General features: G+C 27.3%; 1 protein-coding gene across 4 annotated transcripts in view; it reads right to left on the bottom strand.

Moving 5' to 3' along the window:
* LOC111629055 (tubulin-specific chaperone cofactor E-like protein) overlaps positions 1-11730 on the bottom strand; it is an 18686-nt gene extending 6956 nt beyond the window's left edge. For 3 of the 4 annotated variants that reach the window (XM_023372923.1, XM_023372925.1, XM_023372926.1), the window contains exons 1-2: positions 11568-11730; positions 1523-1797 (exon numbers count right to left, since the gene is read on the bottom strand). In XM_023372923.1, coding sequence (XP_023228691.1) covers positions 1523-1786 — 264 coding nt within the window. In that variant the 5' untranslated portion in view covers positions 1787-1797; positions 11568-11730. Of the gene's footprint in view, positions 1-1522; positions 1798-11469; positions 11543-11567 lie in introns of those variants that run through there. The other variant, XM_023372924.1, reaches the window with a different exon arrangement.
* Between the last annotated feature and the right edge of the window lie 8037 nt (positions 11731-19767).

The raw sequence follows: 19767 nt of genomic DNA, 5'->3' as shown, positions 1-19767 counted from the left end.
CATCCAGTTTTTTTTTTTTTTTTGTATAAATGTTATTAGTGTCAGTCAGTTAAATGTTAATAATTGTACAAAGTACTATAGTTTAAAAATATTTTATTTAAATGCTTTATTCAGAATGTTGGTATTTATTAGTTCAACTACCTAATGGATAAATTACTATGAATTAAAAATAACTATAATTAATTAATCATTTTAACATGTCCTTTTAATGCCATGAATCTATAAAACTAGAATTTCCATTAAATATTGTCCCGTATATTATTATTAGTTGGTTATAATCAGTATAGGCAAGTTCCAGTGATTACAACAAACAGATTCTACTATATACATTTGAAGATGTTTATTTAGAAGAGAAAATTAAGGTTATCATTACTTTAATAAATATTTGAACATTTTAGTGTGACAATTATTTAATTTCAACATCTTATATACATTTTCTTAGTTAAACTTGGTGATTTAGAAATAAGTAAGTAACTAGATATACAAACATCTTAAAACCCAATATATTAGTAATAAGCCAAACAACTAATTAATTAATCAATTGATTTCTAAATAATTATTTAGAAATTAATTAAAAATAATTGCAGAAAATTAGCCCAATTTAATCTGGTAGTCATATGTAAGTATTGTAATTAGATTTATGAGAATATGTGATCAAGTTAATCTCACATTAAATGCCTTAAAATTGTAAACTTTCTTAAATTCTCAACTAAACTTCAAATCAGTGTTGCCAAACAATCTGCCAGATTATTTATCAGACTATATTAAGGCTTTAATGATCAGATGTAAGGTAATTTGGCTAGAGGTAGGCTGTTATGCCACAATCTCTTGATATTATACTTCAAATTACAATCTAAATATGTTCTATGGTAAAAATAATGGTCAATTATAAACTGTGACTATTATTAGTCAGTTCAAATAATACTTGCCACCAAAGTTTATGGAAAAGGTTCAAATACTCATATATTCAGAGCTTCAGATTATACAATGGTTTCAATTTTGCCATTATAGGCAGGCTAAATTGGAAATTGGATTGGCCAAAATGGATAACAGATGATTTATGCATCCATACAAACTGGATGAAAATTTAAATCCAGATCCTTCATGATTCTTCATGCTATAAGATAATATATCATCTTACTATATAGTGATTTTATTAACTTAATCAACCTTACAAACAAGTGAAATATTCAGTTCTTGATTTTAATTTATTTGGAAATAAGTGATTTCTTGTTAAAAATATTTCAGTGCTTAGAAAAACATGAAAATGTTCCAGTATATGTTTTTATAACTTAAATTCTAGTAGTAAACACAGATTACAAACATTAGCAATATTAAAAATATAATTTCTATACTTATATTTTCATTCAAATAAACATTTTGTAACAACTTTGATTATATCATCACAATTAATTAAAAAAACCATACTTTTATAATGTGTATAAGCTACTTTTATTCAATATATATTAATAATATAATTTATGTTTAGATTTATATGTCTATAAATAATTAAGTAACATACTTCTTTTAAATCATTAAGTTGATTCTGAGCTAAATCTAATTCTTCAACATCATGACAGAGTTCCTCAATTGTCCTTTGTGAGCCAGCATTTTCTATTCCACAACAATTCAATGTTAATGCACGAGGTATAATTAGCCTCCCACTTGGACTTGAACGACCTGGTGCACTACCAACTACAAATATTTCACATGGATTGCATCCTTTATCCTCCATTTCTTCTCCATACTTTGCATATAGAGCATCCGTGAAGGAGCAGCACGGCATGGCTCTATTGGCTATAATGAACATAAGTGACATTTTAAAATTAATAAATTAGAAATTAATTCTAATAAAAATTTTAAGATAGAAACAAAACTTAAATATAATCAATCTTTAATACATTCAATTTATAAATATTCTAAATATAAACATTTCAAACTTTGAATGTCTCTTTTCATAACCATCTTTTTAGATAAAATCATTGTACTTCTTAAGTTTAAATATTATAAAATGCTATAATTGATTTTATTTCATTTCTTCATGATACAAAGAACATTTTGATTATGATATAAAATTAATAAATAAGGTATTAAATTGAAAATTTTGTAAGTTAAACCAAAAATATATAACTACTAGAAATGATTAGTCAGTTCTAATAAGCAGCAAATTACTGTCTACTTTCAATTGAAAATTCTGCAAATATATTATGACTAAGTTCACTAAAAACAAATTCTTCAGTAAATTTCAAAAAATTGCCAATTTTCAAAGAGTTGATTCTGGGAGTTTTCCTTACCAAAAGTAAAAAAAAAATTGAGGATTTGACTCTCTTTACTCTCAGCAATATCAAAACACTGTTACCTATTCTTTAATCTGTTTTAATATATAACCCAAAAGGTGGTCATTATATTGAGTAAATATAGATAAAATAAGACTCAATTTAGAAGTATGAAATTTTTAAAATTTTTGCCAAATTCCAGGAGTTTCCTGGCAAGTCATGGAGAGTTGGCAACCCTATAGAGAAGGCCGTGTTTATTTATGCAGTGAGAGTGTAGCAAAATGACGTCACGAGCAGCGTTGGCCATTTAGAAATGGGTTTCAGAGTGTTTGCTGTAAAGCACTTCTCGAGCATAAAAAAATGTGCCCGAATGCAGGATGTTGGCAACTTTTTTGACATTTGGCTATTGAATAATGTTTTATTTAAAATTTTGAATGTAAGCTTAAAAAATAGTTTGTTCTTGCATTGTCCAATATATCTGATTTTAAATAAACGTTTATATAATTTAATGAAAATGCTTTATTCAGAGAAAAATCTACTTGAGTAAATCCATTTTAAAATATTTTATCTTCTTTTAACACTGGAGTGAATGCAATAGGAAATTTAATGTGAGTGCACATAATGTATCTATCAGATACCCTCAGTATTTTTGCTAATTATTGTGGCTTTTTCAGGTATTAATTCTAAAGGAATTGTATTTTATTGTTACTCTGGAATATTTTTTAAGAAACTGGAATGAAATATAACACAATATAGATAGGTATTTTTGATCATTGAATCATGTGTACAGAATGATTTTTTATTTCAATAAGTATTCAACACAAAATCAAAAGCAGTGTCAGTATTGTACAATTTCTGTTCATGCATCTCCATGTTGCACAAAACAGTCCTAACTATGTGTCATGAACAACTTTCTACCTGATGCCATTGTTAAGCAGAAACATGCTTTAAGAAGAACAAATGTACTTGGAAGATAATGACAATAAAATACCAAAAATTTTAGCTCAAGGATACAGGGAATTTTAATTTTAATGCTTTAATTTTGTAGTTTTAAAAACTTCAAAATTAAAAGAATATGGTTCTCTCAAATACAAAATATACACATCAATCGAAACCTGATATTTTAAGCAAATACACCTACAACTGCCAGCAATTGTAGGTGTATTTGCTTAAAATATACATTTACGGCATTTGTAGGTGTATTCTCTCAAATACATTGCATATATTCTCAAATTAATTGAACCAATGTTCACTTTATAAAAGATTTCTACTTAATTTATCTATACTGTGTAAATCCTACTGGATAAGTTAAATATGTTATGCTAGATCTAACTGCTCACTTTTTGCTTTTGCTGATCTTTTTTTTCTATATCCTTACTAGATATTTTAAATATTAATTAACTAATCAGCCTGAAATTTGGTTTCATAATGTAAAAAATAAAAATCGTAATCAAATCTACAAACAAATTTAGGTTGGTTGTCATGTACAGTGAGGTAACTACTGTACTTAGTGCTGAAACTAAAACTGATTATTAATATTTAAATATCAGTTCAAACTCTTGTTCCTTTTATTTTAAAAAATATTTTACATTTATTAAATTTAATTTTAAGTCAATAATTACTTGTTTAGAACATGAATTCTAAACAAGTAATTATTATTTTAATTATATTTTACATCATTCTATTTTATTAAATGTGCAGTTGTATGATAATCATATAATTGACTGGAAACATTTCATATAGGATTATCTAATCCTGCCAGATGGATAAACATATGCTGATTCCTTCAATGTAATGTGCATGTAGCCAGACATCTAAGGGTCTCATACACCTGTTATTGTTCTGTCATAATTTTATATATTAAAGTTTTTGGCATTCAAGACTAAGCATTCTCATTCGTTTAATTTCATATCATTACAGTGACAAGTTTTGTTATCATTATTATAAATCAATCTTTATGTTCAATTACTAATGTAAAGGCTAATTTAGAACTTACTCACATCAAATCTAAAAACATTGATGAAGTGATATATTATTCATAGTTTTAAATAAATGCTTGCATTTATCAGTCATTTGTAAAGTATAAAATTTCTTGATTGCTACATTAATCCAATATTTTGTTTTAAAACACACAATTTATTCTAAGTCTGCTTTATAAAAATTAAAGTGATAAGTACTTTCTATTAAAACAACAATTGCAATAAAATTTTTATTCAGTAAATTATTGTTATATTTCATAAAGTAAAGATGCACAAATAATTTCATATTCAGCTATTATAAAAAATAAAAAATATATTTACTTCTTTCTTATAGAAAAAAATATTATATAATAAACAACTCTCTATTGTAAATTTCAATCATTTTCAGAATGTTTTCAACTCATTGAAAATAACTTGCTTACTGTTTTGGTTCTCTGCCAAAAATTTGTAATGGTTAGATACAAAGAATTATTTTTTAAAGTGTAACTTGTTATTTTTATTTAGTAAATATAAAGTTTTTCATTTCTTATTTAAACAATAATTGATGTAAAATATATAGAACAATATAAAATCTTTATGCTTTCAGAAATTTATTGTTGCTTCTTCAGACAACAATTCAAAATATAAACTTACATTTTAAGATATTTTATAGTGTACTAAAACCTATTCAATAATTGTTTTTGCTATGAAAGAAATTTCATTATAACAGAAAATTCTTTTTCTTACAAACCATTATTAATTCAAATTAACTAATTTATATTTAATTAAATTAACTATTTAAATAACATATTTATTATTCTAAAATGTTTTTTTGTATATTATTTCTTCATCCTCAAAAAATATCTCCATATTTCAATGAAGTAATATTCAAAATATTAATTATACACAGCTTTCAAATATAAAATGATGAAGTAACTGATATTTCATCTATTCTTAAATTAAAATATATTGCATTATTTGAATTATAACTTATGTGGTATGTTGCTTTGTTTACTTACTATATAAATGATACCTATAAATTTTAGTAATCTAATAAGTATAATAAAAAAACATTATTTACTTACTGCAATATAATGATGATATTTTTAGGACTGCAGACAGTCAATTATGTTTTTAAATTAAGTCATAAATTTTACATATTCAAAAATCAATGAAATAAATGCTAAATTTCATAAATATAATATAAACTTTAACTGATTAAAGAAGTGTTAAAATATTAAGTTAACTTATTTGAAGGAAAAAATACTTAAATAATTATTAAAAAATGTGGTGACTAGTACATTTAGTTGATCATAAAAAAAATTAAGGAATTTTTATTTTAGAGTAAATTTCCTTTTGTAATTTATATAATTTTGTTGATAATGTGATAAAAAATAAATAAATATCTAAAATACAGTTATTAAAATTAGTTTTATGTTTGTAAGTTTCTATATCTTTCTATTTAATAAAAAATGATTAAATATTTCTTAAATGAACCAACAAAGTCTTCTATAAAAAATTATAATGAAAATGCTAATTAAGTTTGTCATGTCTAGATTATAATGCAATGAGAATAAAAATTCATTTATTTTAAACTGCTTTAACAAAAATCAAGCAATGAATTCTAACTAAAATTTATGGCATAAAATTCATCACATGAATTCCTAATGAAGTTAAAAAAAGTTAAGTTTTTATTCTGGCCGTATCATAAGCTTATAGGAAAAATTGTAATGCAGTTTTTCTGTTATTTTATCTTTTAAAAAAATGTTACTGTAAGATATTATTTAAATAAAAATAGTCTGCCAATTTATCACTTTCACTCAGTTTGTATGATTTGATAAGATCCAATTACTTTTTTATAATTTCAAAGATGAAACTAATACATTCTAACTTGATAGTAGAGTTTTTTTTACAGTTTAATCATTAACATCTTAATGCAAAATATTATTTGATAAATACTACGATTTATATTTCTATGTCAATACAAATGAACTGGGTTTAATGTAATAAAAAAATGTCCACAGATCTGTTTAAGATTGTAAATGTTAGTCACTAATTAAAAAACTTTACAACTGGAGATACAAAGGTTTTGTGGACATTTTATATTACTATGATTCATGAAATAATGTGTTTATTATATGTAAAGCAATAAATAAATATATTATAAAAATGATTTTTTGTTAAATTCAATACATATTTAAATAAAGTAGAAAACATCACATGTATAATAAAATAGTAATGAAGTATTAATATCTGTTAATAATCTTGAGATGTCTGTTTCTCATTGATGAAAGCTAAAACTGTAATAGTTAAATATTTTAAGCAAAGTTATCATACTTCAAAATTGTATCTTTAGAATGGGACACTTTAATGGGACATTTTAATATAATAGTCTAATATATTAAAAGGCACTCCATTCTATAACTGAGCCTCTATTTTGTTGCTTGCTGAAGAATACTATAATTTATTTTTTAAATCATGCCATTAAACCACTCAATTTTCATACACATCCAAATTCTATATTTTTCATTATTTAAATACAACAGATAATCTGATGATCATTTGTCTTTCTCTCTCTGATAACCACATTTCCTTTTGCCAAGTTAACTTTGTCTGTTAATTCTTCAAAATTAAAAGCAATATTCTATAACTATTTTTGTATAATTAGGAATAGTTTTGATTTTTTTATGAATACTGTAGTATTTTTAGATATTGAAGAGTCTACTTCTTTTTCAAACTTCCTTATTAACATTTTTTGCACTGTAACCACTCTAAGAAACCCTCTATCTTCTCTATAATTTTTTGGGATCTGTCTTCTAAATAGAAATTTTGACTTTTAATCATCCCCTTTGATAAAATTCAGTAAATTCTTTGCACTAACAATTTGGTCTTAATGATATATGGTAGTTCTTACATAATATTTCTTAGATTTGAGTTTCCATATTATTTTATTTTATATCATAAAAACTGTAAATAATAATGGTCTGATAAGCAAGAAATTATCTCCTTATAAATTATACTCCTGATTAAAAATCTCTCTTTCATTGTTATTATTCTCTTCAGAAGTAATTTTTCCAATTTAGGCATTTTCATTAATTATTTCTAAGTTATACTCATAAATACCATAGTTCATATTTCTGCTTATAATTCTTCAAGGTTTTTTCCTGTTTTCTTCTATAATTTACAATAATAATTAATTTATCAACTCTGTATAGAAATTATATGTAAAAATATAAATTTAGGAGAGAAAAAGTGTTTGTGTTAAATTTGTGTTAAACAGACAGATGGTTCTTTTGTTTTCCAACTGAAATTCTTGAAGTGTGATTTTTTGTTTTGATGTTATACTATTTTTGTGTTGGTTGTCCCTGAAAACCCAGAAAGCATTAGGATTATAAAGATGTAAACTACAGAAAAACAGTTTTTGTGTTTTGGGTATAAAAATATTTAACTAATATAACAAATATATATATATAAATATTCTTATTTCAATTATTTTTTAAATATCTTATTCCATTGCTTAAACAACTTTTTAGAAAGACTACATAACAATATTGCAAAAATGACAAGAAAAAACAAAAATACAAACACCATGTTTCATAATTTAGCATGTAATTGTATTTATTTAAAATCTACTAAATGCTATATTATTTAAATTTAAATAAAATTTTCATATAATATTTTAAAACAATTTTGGTCCTAAAAATTTTCATATTAGATATTTCTTGATATTAAATATTAAAATATTTATAAGTTTAAGAACATTTAATTTTAATTATTCAATAGAATCACTGATCAATTTTAAAAAAACTTTAAAGAAACAAATATCAAAATCAAAAATATATTAAACAAAAAAAATATAATTTTTTTCATTATGCTTTATCTTGAGTATTTGAAATTACTTAAACTTAAGTAAGTTTATTTTGGAAAGTTAGCTAAGATTGTAAGTGATAAATGTTAAGTGTACCAGTATTTGATTTAGAAGTTTTAAATAACCTCATTAAACTATTTAAATATAAAATAGAAACATATTCCATCTTTTTAAATTTGTGTAAGAAATAAACTTGATCTAAGCCAATAAGGGAATTAATTAAATCAACTCAAAATAAAAATAAAGGGAAGACAGAAAATCTCAAATCAAATCAAATCAAACAAATACTTTTTTGCCAACTAAGCATTACTTATTGACATAAAAAAAATAAAGTTTATTTAAGAGTAAACTTTAGTTTATATAAAATGTTATTTTTAAAATTAAAATAAATTAATGCAATTAAGATGTAATTTTTGGACAGGTATTCTCACAAATCTAAATTATCAAAATAGAATTTTAATATATTCTAATTATTATTATATACTATGATTAAAAATTATGAAAGATTACAATATTTTCTCTTTAATCTCAATACTTAGCAATATTATTTATATTGTTGTAATATTTCTTTCTATTAAAGTATGTCAATGAAATAAATTGTTTCTCAGTTTGCATTTTTGTTTTGATATTTGTAGGATGTTTCACATATTTAGTATACATTAAAAAGTTTTAAAAATAAAAAAAATCACATTATTACTTATTATTTAAAAACTTTTTAACTTACGCTATACTTTAAAAAATTTACACAAGAACAATTGTTTATGGATAATTTAATTATCCATCATCAGGTTCAATCAAATACAGAAAGATATCATCACAATAAAAAATAGTATCTTTACAAATCTGATGACTGCTATTAAGATAGTAGAAAATGTTTGTTCTTTTGTAAATTTTATGCTGAATATTAAAAGTATTATTTTCTTTTAATTTCTCACTGCTCTTTAGCTCATCCCGGACATGGAATACCTTTTAAAAAGCCTCCCAGACACGCAGAAAGAATATTTTCTTTTAAGCTAAACTTATACAATTATTGCTTTTATTACTTAATATTCTAATATTTCTTTTCACAAATAAATTAAATTGTAAACATTTAAGTTAAAGTTCTTATTCTTTATCTTATTTATCTTATTTTACAGTTTTTTCCATGGTCAATAAAATTTTCTTATATTACTTATACTGACTACATCAAGGTGCATTCTAAATCCAATACCATTCTAACAACACTAACCAGAAAAATATTAGAATGCTTGAAATTATTTTGTTCTTATCTCTAATTGTTTTTGCTAAAATCATGATTTTCTCTTTATTTATTGTTTAATGTTTTAATATTCAATTTTTTTACAGAGTACTTATAATGAAAAAATAAGTAAAGTAAATCTCAATTCATAAATACAGATTTAAGCAGTGTTTTTTTTATTTTACAATTTTAAAAAGATTGTAAAATAAAATTATATAAATATTTAAAACATGTAAATATTAAAACATCATTTATAGATTGACTTCAAACCTATTTCTAAATCATAAGAATTACAAAAAGTATCAATTTAAGTATTTACCATAAATAACAAATTACTACATAAATTTTGTTGTGTAAAGAATGAAGCAGAAGTTTGGTGATATCATATTCTGTTAACATAAAACATGTGTGTGATGTAAATTATGTAATTGTTGAGAAAGTGAAATAATGCTCAAAAGACTTGCATTACATCTGTTCTAAAGTGTGCATTACCAGTAAAAATCACTTCAAACAATTGCTATAATTTTGCTGAAACTAAAGGAATGTTTACAAGTTTCATTTTCAGATTTTCCTTCTTACACAATATACATTGAATATTCAATTACTTCATTTTCATTTTGTCTTCTTAACAATTACATAATAGGCCTATATGTCAAGAATACATTTTATAAACAAGAAATAATGTCAATATACTTTAGGCTCATTTTTTCTAAAATAAAGCCTTTCAATACTTGACATTAAATGAATAAAATGGAATTCTCTTCAATCAATTTTAAAATTTTACACACAGGTTTCAGATACAGTATATAAATAGCATAAATGAATGCACTATTAGGTACTATTGATATTTAACATTTGTATTTTTGAAATTTATCTTGTTTAAAAACACAAATGATAAATTAGATAATTCTACTTCAATATAAACAAACACCAAATATATGTGTATACAAATATGAAAGATGTTATTTATACTTACTAGTAAATTAATACATATACATAATCAAGTCTTAATAAAAATAAACTCTTAAAACAAAAGAGTATTATCATTTATTTTTTTGTTTTAAAAATTCAAAATAATTTACTTCTAAATTTATTATATCTTCATAATATTTAATTACACTCACTACCTAAATAATTTTTTTTTTGTTAAGAAAAAATTTAAGTTAATTTAAAAATTAAAGTATGATGACAAATTGATGTTGAAAAAATTAAATTTTGCATATAATTTTCTCAATTAAATAATAAATTACTCATTATTCTTTTAATTAATCAGTTATTTTATTTTAAAAAAATATTTTTTAATTCAAAATTTAAATTTAACATACTTCTAGTAAAGAGATGAAATAATTTGATATAAGAATTTTAATATCTCACCATCCTTTGATTTCTACAAAAAATTACAATTTAATTATCAGAAAAATTATATTTCATACAATATATATATATATATATATGTATATACTATATACAGTTATTCTTATCTGTTCCAAATTAATCAAGTAAAAAGATATAATAATCAACAAGATTAAATAAGTAACATTATTAATATTAAACCGATAACTGGGTTTATAAATGGAAAATAACAAAATGTATCAACAGCATTATAATAAACAGTGTGGTTTTAATACTAAAAATTTATATATATTTACAATCCTAATATCTGAATAATTTTAATTTAATATAAAATATATCATAAATAGAATAAAATATAATAAGAAATCTAATATCAAATATCCATTTAATAAGTAAATCAGTTAGTTATAGGTTCACTAATAAGAAAAGTTATTTAAAAAAAAAAAAAATGTAAACAGTAATTTTAACCAAAGGAAAAGTAACAGTTGCATTATTTATATGCTCATCAATGCATTTATATAACAGAATTTTCACGTACTGTTACTAACCTTATGAATATTTAAATATTTAAAATTATTATTTAAAGTAAACCATATGTTTATATCATATTCATACTTTATCTCCAAATTATAATATACGAAAATATAATTTTTTACAGTTTTAACGGTTAATTTATTTTATTTTTGCACGATTATGTTATCTTAACGATCACCTTAATTGCTATTAACAATTATCTAAGAATCTAATTAAATATCTTCGCCATCAAAATATAATTACTTCGTATTTTGAAACAAAAAGTGCTCCTTTGTTTGCAAGCAACTTTTTCCCTCTCAAATGTTTACATCAAAATATCTTAATTTAAATCAAAAACTTACTTGTTCCTTGCAATGATTTGAATTTAAGAATGTCAAATAACGTCAGAAATTTTATTTATTTCGTAGTTTTCAAATGAATTCTCTTTCAAATCGCGAAAACGTCGTTCGTTTACCTTGACCTAATAATCGACCTTTCGCTGTTTGTAAACAGTCCCAGCTGATAAACGATCGAAGCGACACTATTTGATTTTCAAAATAAATTTCTAACTAATGCTTTAAAATTTCAAATTATTTTAAAGATGTATAAATTTTAATTTTAATTACACGTAATTAAATATTATTAAAAATATATTATTAATAATTATAAATTATTGAGTTTCTGATTTAAATTTCTAGTAATTAAATATCTAGTATTGATTTTCTATTGGCACCCTAAGCCAATTTTTTAATTTTAAAAAATGTCATATTTTTAAGAATGATTATCTGATTTTCCTAAATTAAATGTGATGTAAAAATAAAATTCCTGTTATCTTTATAAATAACAATTTTTATGTATATTTGCAGAACTTAGTTGAAATAGATGTGATTATTGTATAAGAAAAGCGAGTTTTTATGTCGTTATGATAACCGGTTGGATTCAATTGATGTCAAGAGTTGAATGACACTACAATAACTAACCAATTCAAAATATTAAATTTTTTCAATGATATTTATTTATATACATTAAAGAATTTATGGAAATGCAATATCTTTTAACTTTATATATGGACAAAATCAATTTAGTTAAACTTTTATATTATCATTCTTATCATAGACATATGCTTTCTTAATTAAAAGTAAAAAATAAAATATAACAAAAACAAAAATACTTTTACTTTTTGAAATACACTTTTTATGTTTATGTACGGTATGTGCAGTAAGTCTGGGTGATCTTTTTTTCCACGCAATCTACAGTCTAATTAAAATAAGTTTTTATTGTAACATTTATATTATACAACTTACATTAAGATACATTAACAAACTTATATTAGCTGCTAATACGAATGAAATAAACGCCCGAACCTCATCCCTCACCACCCGGCCACCCCATTATGGGTCTGGCCAAACCCATATGAGCTCGCTAAAAATGGCCCTGTTAGTGTTTACAGGGCAGTTTTAAAAAATACGTGTAAATGGTTTATTTTCAATTTTAACAGTAAAAATCTTATAATATAATCGAGATGGGTTGATAATAATTATAATAATAATCGCAGAGTCCAAACGGTTAGGAGTTGAAAGTTGAAATTTGGTACACAGTTAGGGTACGTCACGAGAATGTACACTAAGAAGAGATTTTTCGAAATTCTTTCCGGCGGGGGGGAGAGGGAGAGGCTTCTCCTGAACTCGGATTTTACTGTACTATTTTAAATGTGATTTTTTGCAAGAAATCGAACATATTTTTAAACCCATCTAAAAATTCTCAAATTGATCTCGAAAAAGGGTGAACCTAATTATTGCACCCGATGAAAACGGGTAAGATCGGCTATAATCTAATAATATTAATCTTCGCTATCGTTACTTTTCGCCCGAGCAACGCCGGGCTCATCTGCTAGTCTTTAATAAACGTATTTAATACATGATAAAGACATAAAGTCTATATATGTCTATACCGTTATATTTATTTAAAATATCTGTGTTAAATTTAAAATAAGAAATAATTTGATTAAATTTGATTTTACAGTACTGTACTTATTCTTATTTAATTTTGTTTTCATCAAATTAGTATTATAAAGGATTATAATGTATGAAATAATACGAAGTTTATGGATTTTTTGAAAGTAATCTCGTCTATTTTACATACTCACTACTAGTATACCACGGCAGATGGCCGAACGGTCAAGGTGGCATCCTACCGCTCTGGGGATCTAGGATCGAATTCGGACGGGTGGAAAAATCCCCAGGAATTTTTCGGGGGAGTGGTCTGTCTGAATATGTCGAGCCCAGTCCCTCACCATCCGATCGCTCCATTGTGGGCCTGACCGAACCCATAATGAGCTTGCTAACGGAGGCCTTCTTAGTGCCCACAGGACGGAAAGTTTTTAAAAAAAGTAAAAATATTACTTCTTTCAAACTGAAAATTACTTTCAATAATAATTCAAATAAATACAATTAATTACATTCCCAGAGGAACAAGTCGTATCTTCTTTTCACTTAGTCTACTGTAATCATCATTCTTAAGATCTTACAATAGAAGGCTGCAGTTTTTAAACAAAAATTGGAAATTTAAACTCGAAACATGTGCTTATTTGATGTGATCTTAAACTTGGCTTGCAACTTCTGCACTAAATAACGGCATTTATTATTTTTCAAATTCATCAGATTACAGTACTTGCCCAGTTTGCGAGTGAGCCGGGAGTGTCAGTATGTTGGGATCAGACTAAATTATTAAAAAAGGTGTTTGACATCAACAATTTACGATGAATAGAACTTTTTGAAATATTCCAAGCATCTAGAAATAGTGAATGCATTAATTTCAAGGAGAAAGAAACGTTATCCAAAGCATGGCAGTCTCCAGTTGATAAACCGATGAGGCAAGAGAACGACATAGGCTCCACTTAAAATTTTTGTTAAGTAGTCACATGCCTAATTATTTTATTTTTTATTTATTTTAATTTTTTCATTTTAAAAATACGCAAATTATTTGTTTCTCGAATTTTTAAAATACTTAAATTGTTTGTTTTTTCGAATTTTGTAAATTTAAAAATAGCAGTTATATTTCTATTGTGGCCGCCAGCGCCAGAGATCCTGAACACTGTCTGGCAACATTTGCCAAGATCACGAAAGTTCGTTGGATTGTCCGGGTGTTGCCCGAGGATGTCGGTGACTGTTCTGACTTTTCTAATAAAGTTTTTTTTTTGTTACTGTTCGTGTTTGAGTGCTGGATGTTTGATCTAAACATCAGTAGGATTGAATGACAAACTATCATTAGAAATGAGTTATTTTCTTTAATTTGTATTTTAATACGTTTTTAACCTGACGCAGACCTCTGAACGGGGTCTAAAACGTTTGTTTTAATTAAATTTGTGCTGAAAAAGTGTGTTAGGTGTAGTGTGATTGTTAAGATAAAAAAATATGTATTATTGTAGTTAATTTTAAATTATTTTTGTACCTTGTAGTTATTGAAGTTAAATGATAATTTTATAATACATGTCAAATTTCATTTTTATTAACGTTTTAACAGTGGCGTAGCGTGGGTGTCAGCCGCCCGGGGCAATGGAAAATTTCGCCGTCCCCTTATTTAGGTATCTCAATTTAAAAGACTAAAATTCACTTTAGTCACAGAATAAGTAATGAAAAATTCCGTGCTATTGTTGCCACCTTTTTAAAATCGCTGACCCGGACGGCAAGTGAGGTTTGTTCGAACAGAAGTTCTTGACGCATGCGTATGTCATTTTGCAATGCGAAGAATAATGTGCAGTGCATGTTGGTTCTAAATCAGATACAGTTAGCGACTAGGGAGACTCGGGTAGGAGTAACGTAAGTAACATAGATGACAGCTCTATTGGATATTGGAGGTGTATATGAATACGAATAAATCGTACAAGCAAAAAAAAAAAAAAAATGAATAAATAAATAAGGTCGATAGGTTCTGCACGGTATCTCCGGGTAAAATTAATAGTTCATCCGGACGGTGAGTTGATTCCCGGACTGTCCGGATGGTAACACTATTCCTCGTGCTCATTTCAATCGGTACGAATCGTAGGTGTGACGAAGATATGAAATGAAATGGTTCAAATTTTTACAAGATATTATTATTATTTATTGTGAAATTTTGCCGCGCCCTAAAAAGTGCCGCCCGGGGCGGACCGCCCCTGCCGCCCCCACTACGCTACGCCACTGCGTTTTAAACATTCTTTTATGAATTACAGTTTAAGAAATGTAGTTTATTAACTTAAATTTAGCCTCGGCGGGATGGCCAAGCAATTGAGCTGGCAGTCTACCGTTCTGGAAACCTGGGATCAAAAAACCCCAAGAACTTTTTAGGGATTGTCCATCCGGATATGTTCCTTACCACCCGGCGGACCGATTGTAGACCTGGTCGAGCTCAATCAGCCGACTGCAGAGACAACGTTTAGACGCCAACGACGATTTAGAGATTATCTACATCGCGGTTCAAAAAAATTTAATTGCAGAGACGGCGTTTCTCGCTTATCACAGTTTAGACAGCGATTAGAAGCAAGTTATTTAACCTACATTCTAGACTCCCTCTATAGCAGATGTACATACCGTTTTACTTGAGTAGAAGTCGCCATATTCGTTTATTGGTTGCAATTTAAGTTTATGTTATAATGAATATTGTAAACGGGACGAATCAAGAAAATTATTCATGTCGACAATTACGAAGAGAGAAAGGGTAAACGAGATCGGAGTAATCCTTTAGAAATCTATTCGGAAGATGAATTTAAATCATCTAGATGGAAGAGGATTGCCACTAACCACTGAACAACAGTTGTTGATGGCATTACGATTTTATGCCACCGGAAGCTTCCAGAAGGTAGCCGGTGATCTTATCGGAGTTCACGTCTGTCCTGTATGCAGGTCTATCAAACTACCATTAAATAAATTTAAAAAGTTTCTTGTAAAATGATAGAGACGTTTATAATAAGGTCTTGCTGCGAGCAGATCTACAAGGAAACGACGACAAAAATTCATTCTGTATCATCTCACATGCGGTTTTTTTACATCCCCAGAATACGATTGTAACTTTCTCCTCAATTGCAGGATAGTTTTTATATTATTTCTGAGAGGACACTTCTTCGGAAAAATTCCAGCATGATTTCAACACGTTGTTCATCGTCATTTTTCTGATGTTATAAACGAATGACCTGATTGGTTAAACGACTCCTGAGAGGGGGAAGTAACAGCGAAGAAAGTAATAGCCAACGTTTTGTCGCGGTTCGTTTAGACGGCGTTAAGAAATAGACGAGCGTTGTCTTTGCAACGCATTTTAAACCGCGGTTCAGCCAGCCGCGTCTACACGCTGTTAGGCTGTTAAACGTCGCTACAGTGGCTAGAAAATATAGTGTCGAAAGCGCTTATATTCCTCCATTATAACCGTTCGGTCCATACATCGAGGTTAGTGACGTCACAGACAAGGTGGCGCTGATGTCAATCGTAGTGCTACTTTCGCTTTGGCTACGTGATATCCTTACTTACAAGAACATCGAAAGCGATTAAATTTGTGCTTGTAAAGTGAATAAATCCTTAGGAAATGGCTGAACAGAAACTTTACTGACTCGTGTATTTCTAATTTATAGATATTACTCTACTGTAATTTTTAATTCTTTTATTTTTGTCGAAAAGGGTGAGAAATCTACATGCATATTAATCTGTAATTTTTTAAGAGAGATTTTTCAAATATAAAGTGTATATGCATGGGTACTTGGCAGTAGAATAATAATCTTTTTTTTGTACATACTTAATTTTGTAATTTTATATTGGGACAATAAAGTAACATTCTGCCTTTATATTTTATATACTGTGTAGAATTTAATTGTAATTTTAATATTGCTTTATACTATGTCACATAATACTGTGAACAGTATACAGTATTATGTAACTGATGGCATTTGCGTAATAAATTCTATTTTAGGCTCTCACAGTGGAAGAGGTTCACAAAGCCATATAAAACTTACATTTTATTATTAAAAATATGATAAATTCTGTATTTTTTTAGTAAATATGAATAAACCTTGTTGTTAATAAGGTAATAACAAGAGTAGATTACTCTTGTACTCTAAATAATACTTGTTTGTACAGCACTCAACAGCTGTAATGTAAAAATAGACAATACAGTGTAGGCTATTTGATTTAATAAGAATCTTAATTAGCTTTAATAAAATGAATTCCTTCATAAATGTTAATAAAGTAATACTATATAATTTTATTATCGATCTAAATTCTTTTACTTGGCTACAGCACATTTACTATGCTTAAAAATCCCACTTAAAACCAATATAAACATAGGATGATACAGCCAGTGTAGCACAACGATTGACAGCAGCGCCTCTTGCGGCAACCTTCATTATAGGGGCAGACAATAAGCTCGATTTCGACACTATATTTTCTAGCCACTGTAACGTCGCTTAACGTAAACTCCCTCTCTGCAATCGGCTGGATGGGTTCTACTGTATTAAAATAAATTCCGTAAAAACTGATTCCTGAACAAGTGTGGAAATTCAGTGGCGTACCGTAGTGGGGGCGGCAGGGGCGGCAAAATTTCACAATAAATAATATCATCTTGTAAAAATTTGAATATCCTAATCTATACTTGCATCGCGCCTACGATAGTGCTATCGTCCGGACAGTGCGGGAATCGCTCGCCGTCCGGGTGAACTAGTATCTTTTTTTATCCGAGGAAATCCTGCGAAACCTGTTGACTTTTTTTTTTGCTAGTACGATTCATTCGCGTTCATATACACCACTAATATCCAATAGAACTATTTTAAACAAGTCACTGCACTACCACCGAATTTTTCATTGCTTGTTCTGTGACAAAACTGAATTTTGGTCTTTTAAATTGAAATACCTAAATAAGGGGGGGGCCGAAATTTTCCTCCGCCCCGGGCGGCTGATACCCACGGTACGCCACTGTGTGGAAACAATGCACTCTGTAGATACAAATAGCATAAATATTGAAACTACATAAATTTCAGCTGGAGTAAATTGGAAATATAATAAATTGTTGTCATCTTTTTATACTTTCATTTAGCAGTTATAGTTTTAAACGAATTTCAAAAAGTTACATTTAGAATCGTATTCTACTTACTTACAGAAATCAAATCATCAAATAATTACTATTAATTACACCATGTGAACAGTTTTATAATAGAAACAAAGCTCACTCAAAGTTATGTCCAAGATTTAAGGCAACCACTCGCATTCTGACAGTTTTAGAGAAATATCAACTGCCAATTGTGAATAAATCCTTTATTGTCAATTCCAAATAGTTATTAAATTTAAATCGTGACTCAAACAGCATTTCCAAAATTCCTACTTTTGGTTAATTTTTCCATAGTTGTACTACACTGTATGACGCAAATAAGAGTTATTTGCATCGTTTCGCCTTTAAACTTAATCTGCAATTTGTACACTAGAGTGAATTTAGAAATATGAAACGCTCAAAAGTATTCTTTTTTTTTAATGACGAATTAAAATAATGTTTTAAGATATATAAAAGCAACAAGCAGTACCTGATGGAAAAAGTTTTACACAGTTTTTTCGTACAGCAAGACGACGCAGAAGTCGAATCGTGAACATATTGTTCAGATGCTCATTATATATGGCATGCGAACTCTAAAACGTTTGTCATCCCTGGTCATGGCTTTGTCCAGGAGAAAGAGTAGGTCGTGATCTGGTATGCCCGATAGCGTGACCTCCAAGATCTCACGATCTGAGCCGCTTACTGTAGATTTCTTTGTGGGATTGCGTGAAAGATATGATTTATGCAACTTCAGTTATACTTCAGATCTTCGGGAGCGCATCATCGCCACTATGAGACATGCTGCAGCACACATAGCAAGAAATTACCTACCGTCTAATGTCGTCATTGACTACTGGACCACATAGAATGTGATTATTTCAATGAAATTCGGTGTTTCTCTCTCAAAAATCTTTGGTGAATTTATATCTTTAACCGTTATTTTTTTATAGCCAAACCAAATTGGGTACTACAAATTACTGTATTAATATCACTGGACGTCATTTTCTTCAAGATGTAAAGTAATTCAGTAACTGCGCTAGAATTACCATTTTGAAATGTCGGAGTGTAATGGAACATTCTTTTAATTAATGAGGCGCCGGGCAGTGTTATCTGTGTATTTTATCAAAGAAAATAATTTTAAAATTTAGCGACCATTTTTCAGGAAGACGAGGAAAAAGTTTAGTGAGAACGTGTAATTATTCGACGAATTCAATTCATATTAAAACAAGATTGATCAAGCCGATCTGATTAATATTAGCACGCCCCAGAAAAGCGAATCAATTTTGTTTAAAATAAATTTTATAAATTCTTGGAATCAAGTAGTTGTTCAGAAGAATTTTTCACAGAATATACAGTAAAGTATGTGGTTTACGGACGTAAACGTTTAAATATTACGTTCTAAACCAATGATTTAGAACAGGCCTGGCCAACCCGCGGCCCGTTACGATAAATTGTGTGGCCCGCTATGCGATATTATATATCTATTAAAACTTTTGTTTCCGTTATGTGTATACTAAA

The sequence above is a fragment of the Centruroides sculpturatus genome, unplaced genomic scaffold, assembly GCF_000671375.1.
Source record: "Centruroides sculpturatus isolate CEXI.00-Female unplaced genomic scaffold, Cexi_2.0 scaffold523, whole genome shotgun sequence".
Classification (NCBI taxonomy): domain Eukaryota; kingdom Metazoa; phylum Arthropoda; class Arachnida; order Scorpiones; family Buthidae; genus Centruroides; species Centruroides sculpturatus.
The sequence above is the reverse complement of the archived record's forward strand: the minus strand, read 5'-3'. Positions and strand labels throughout refer to the sequence as shown.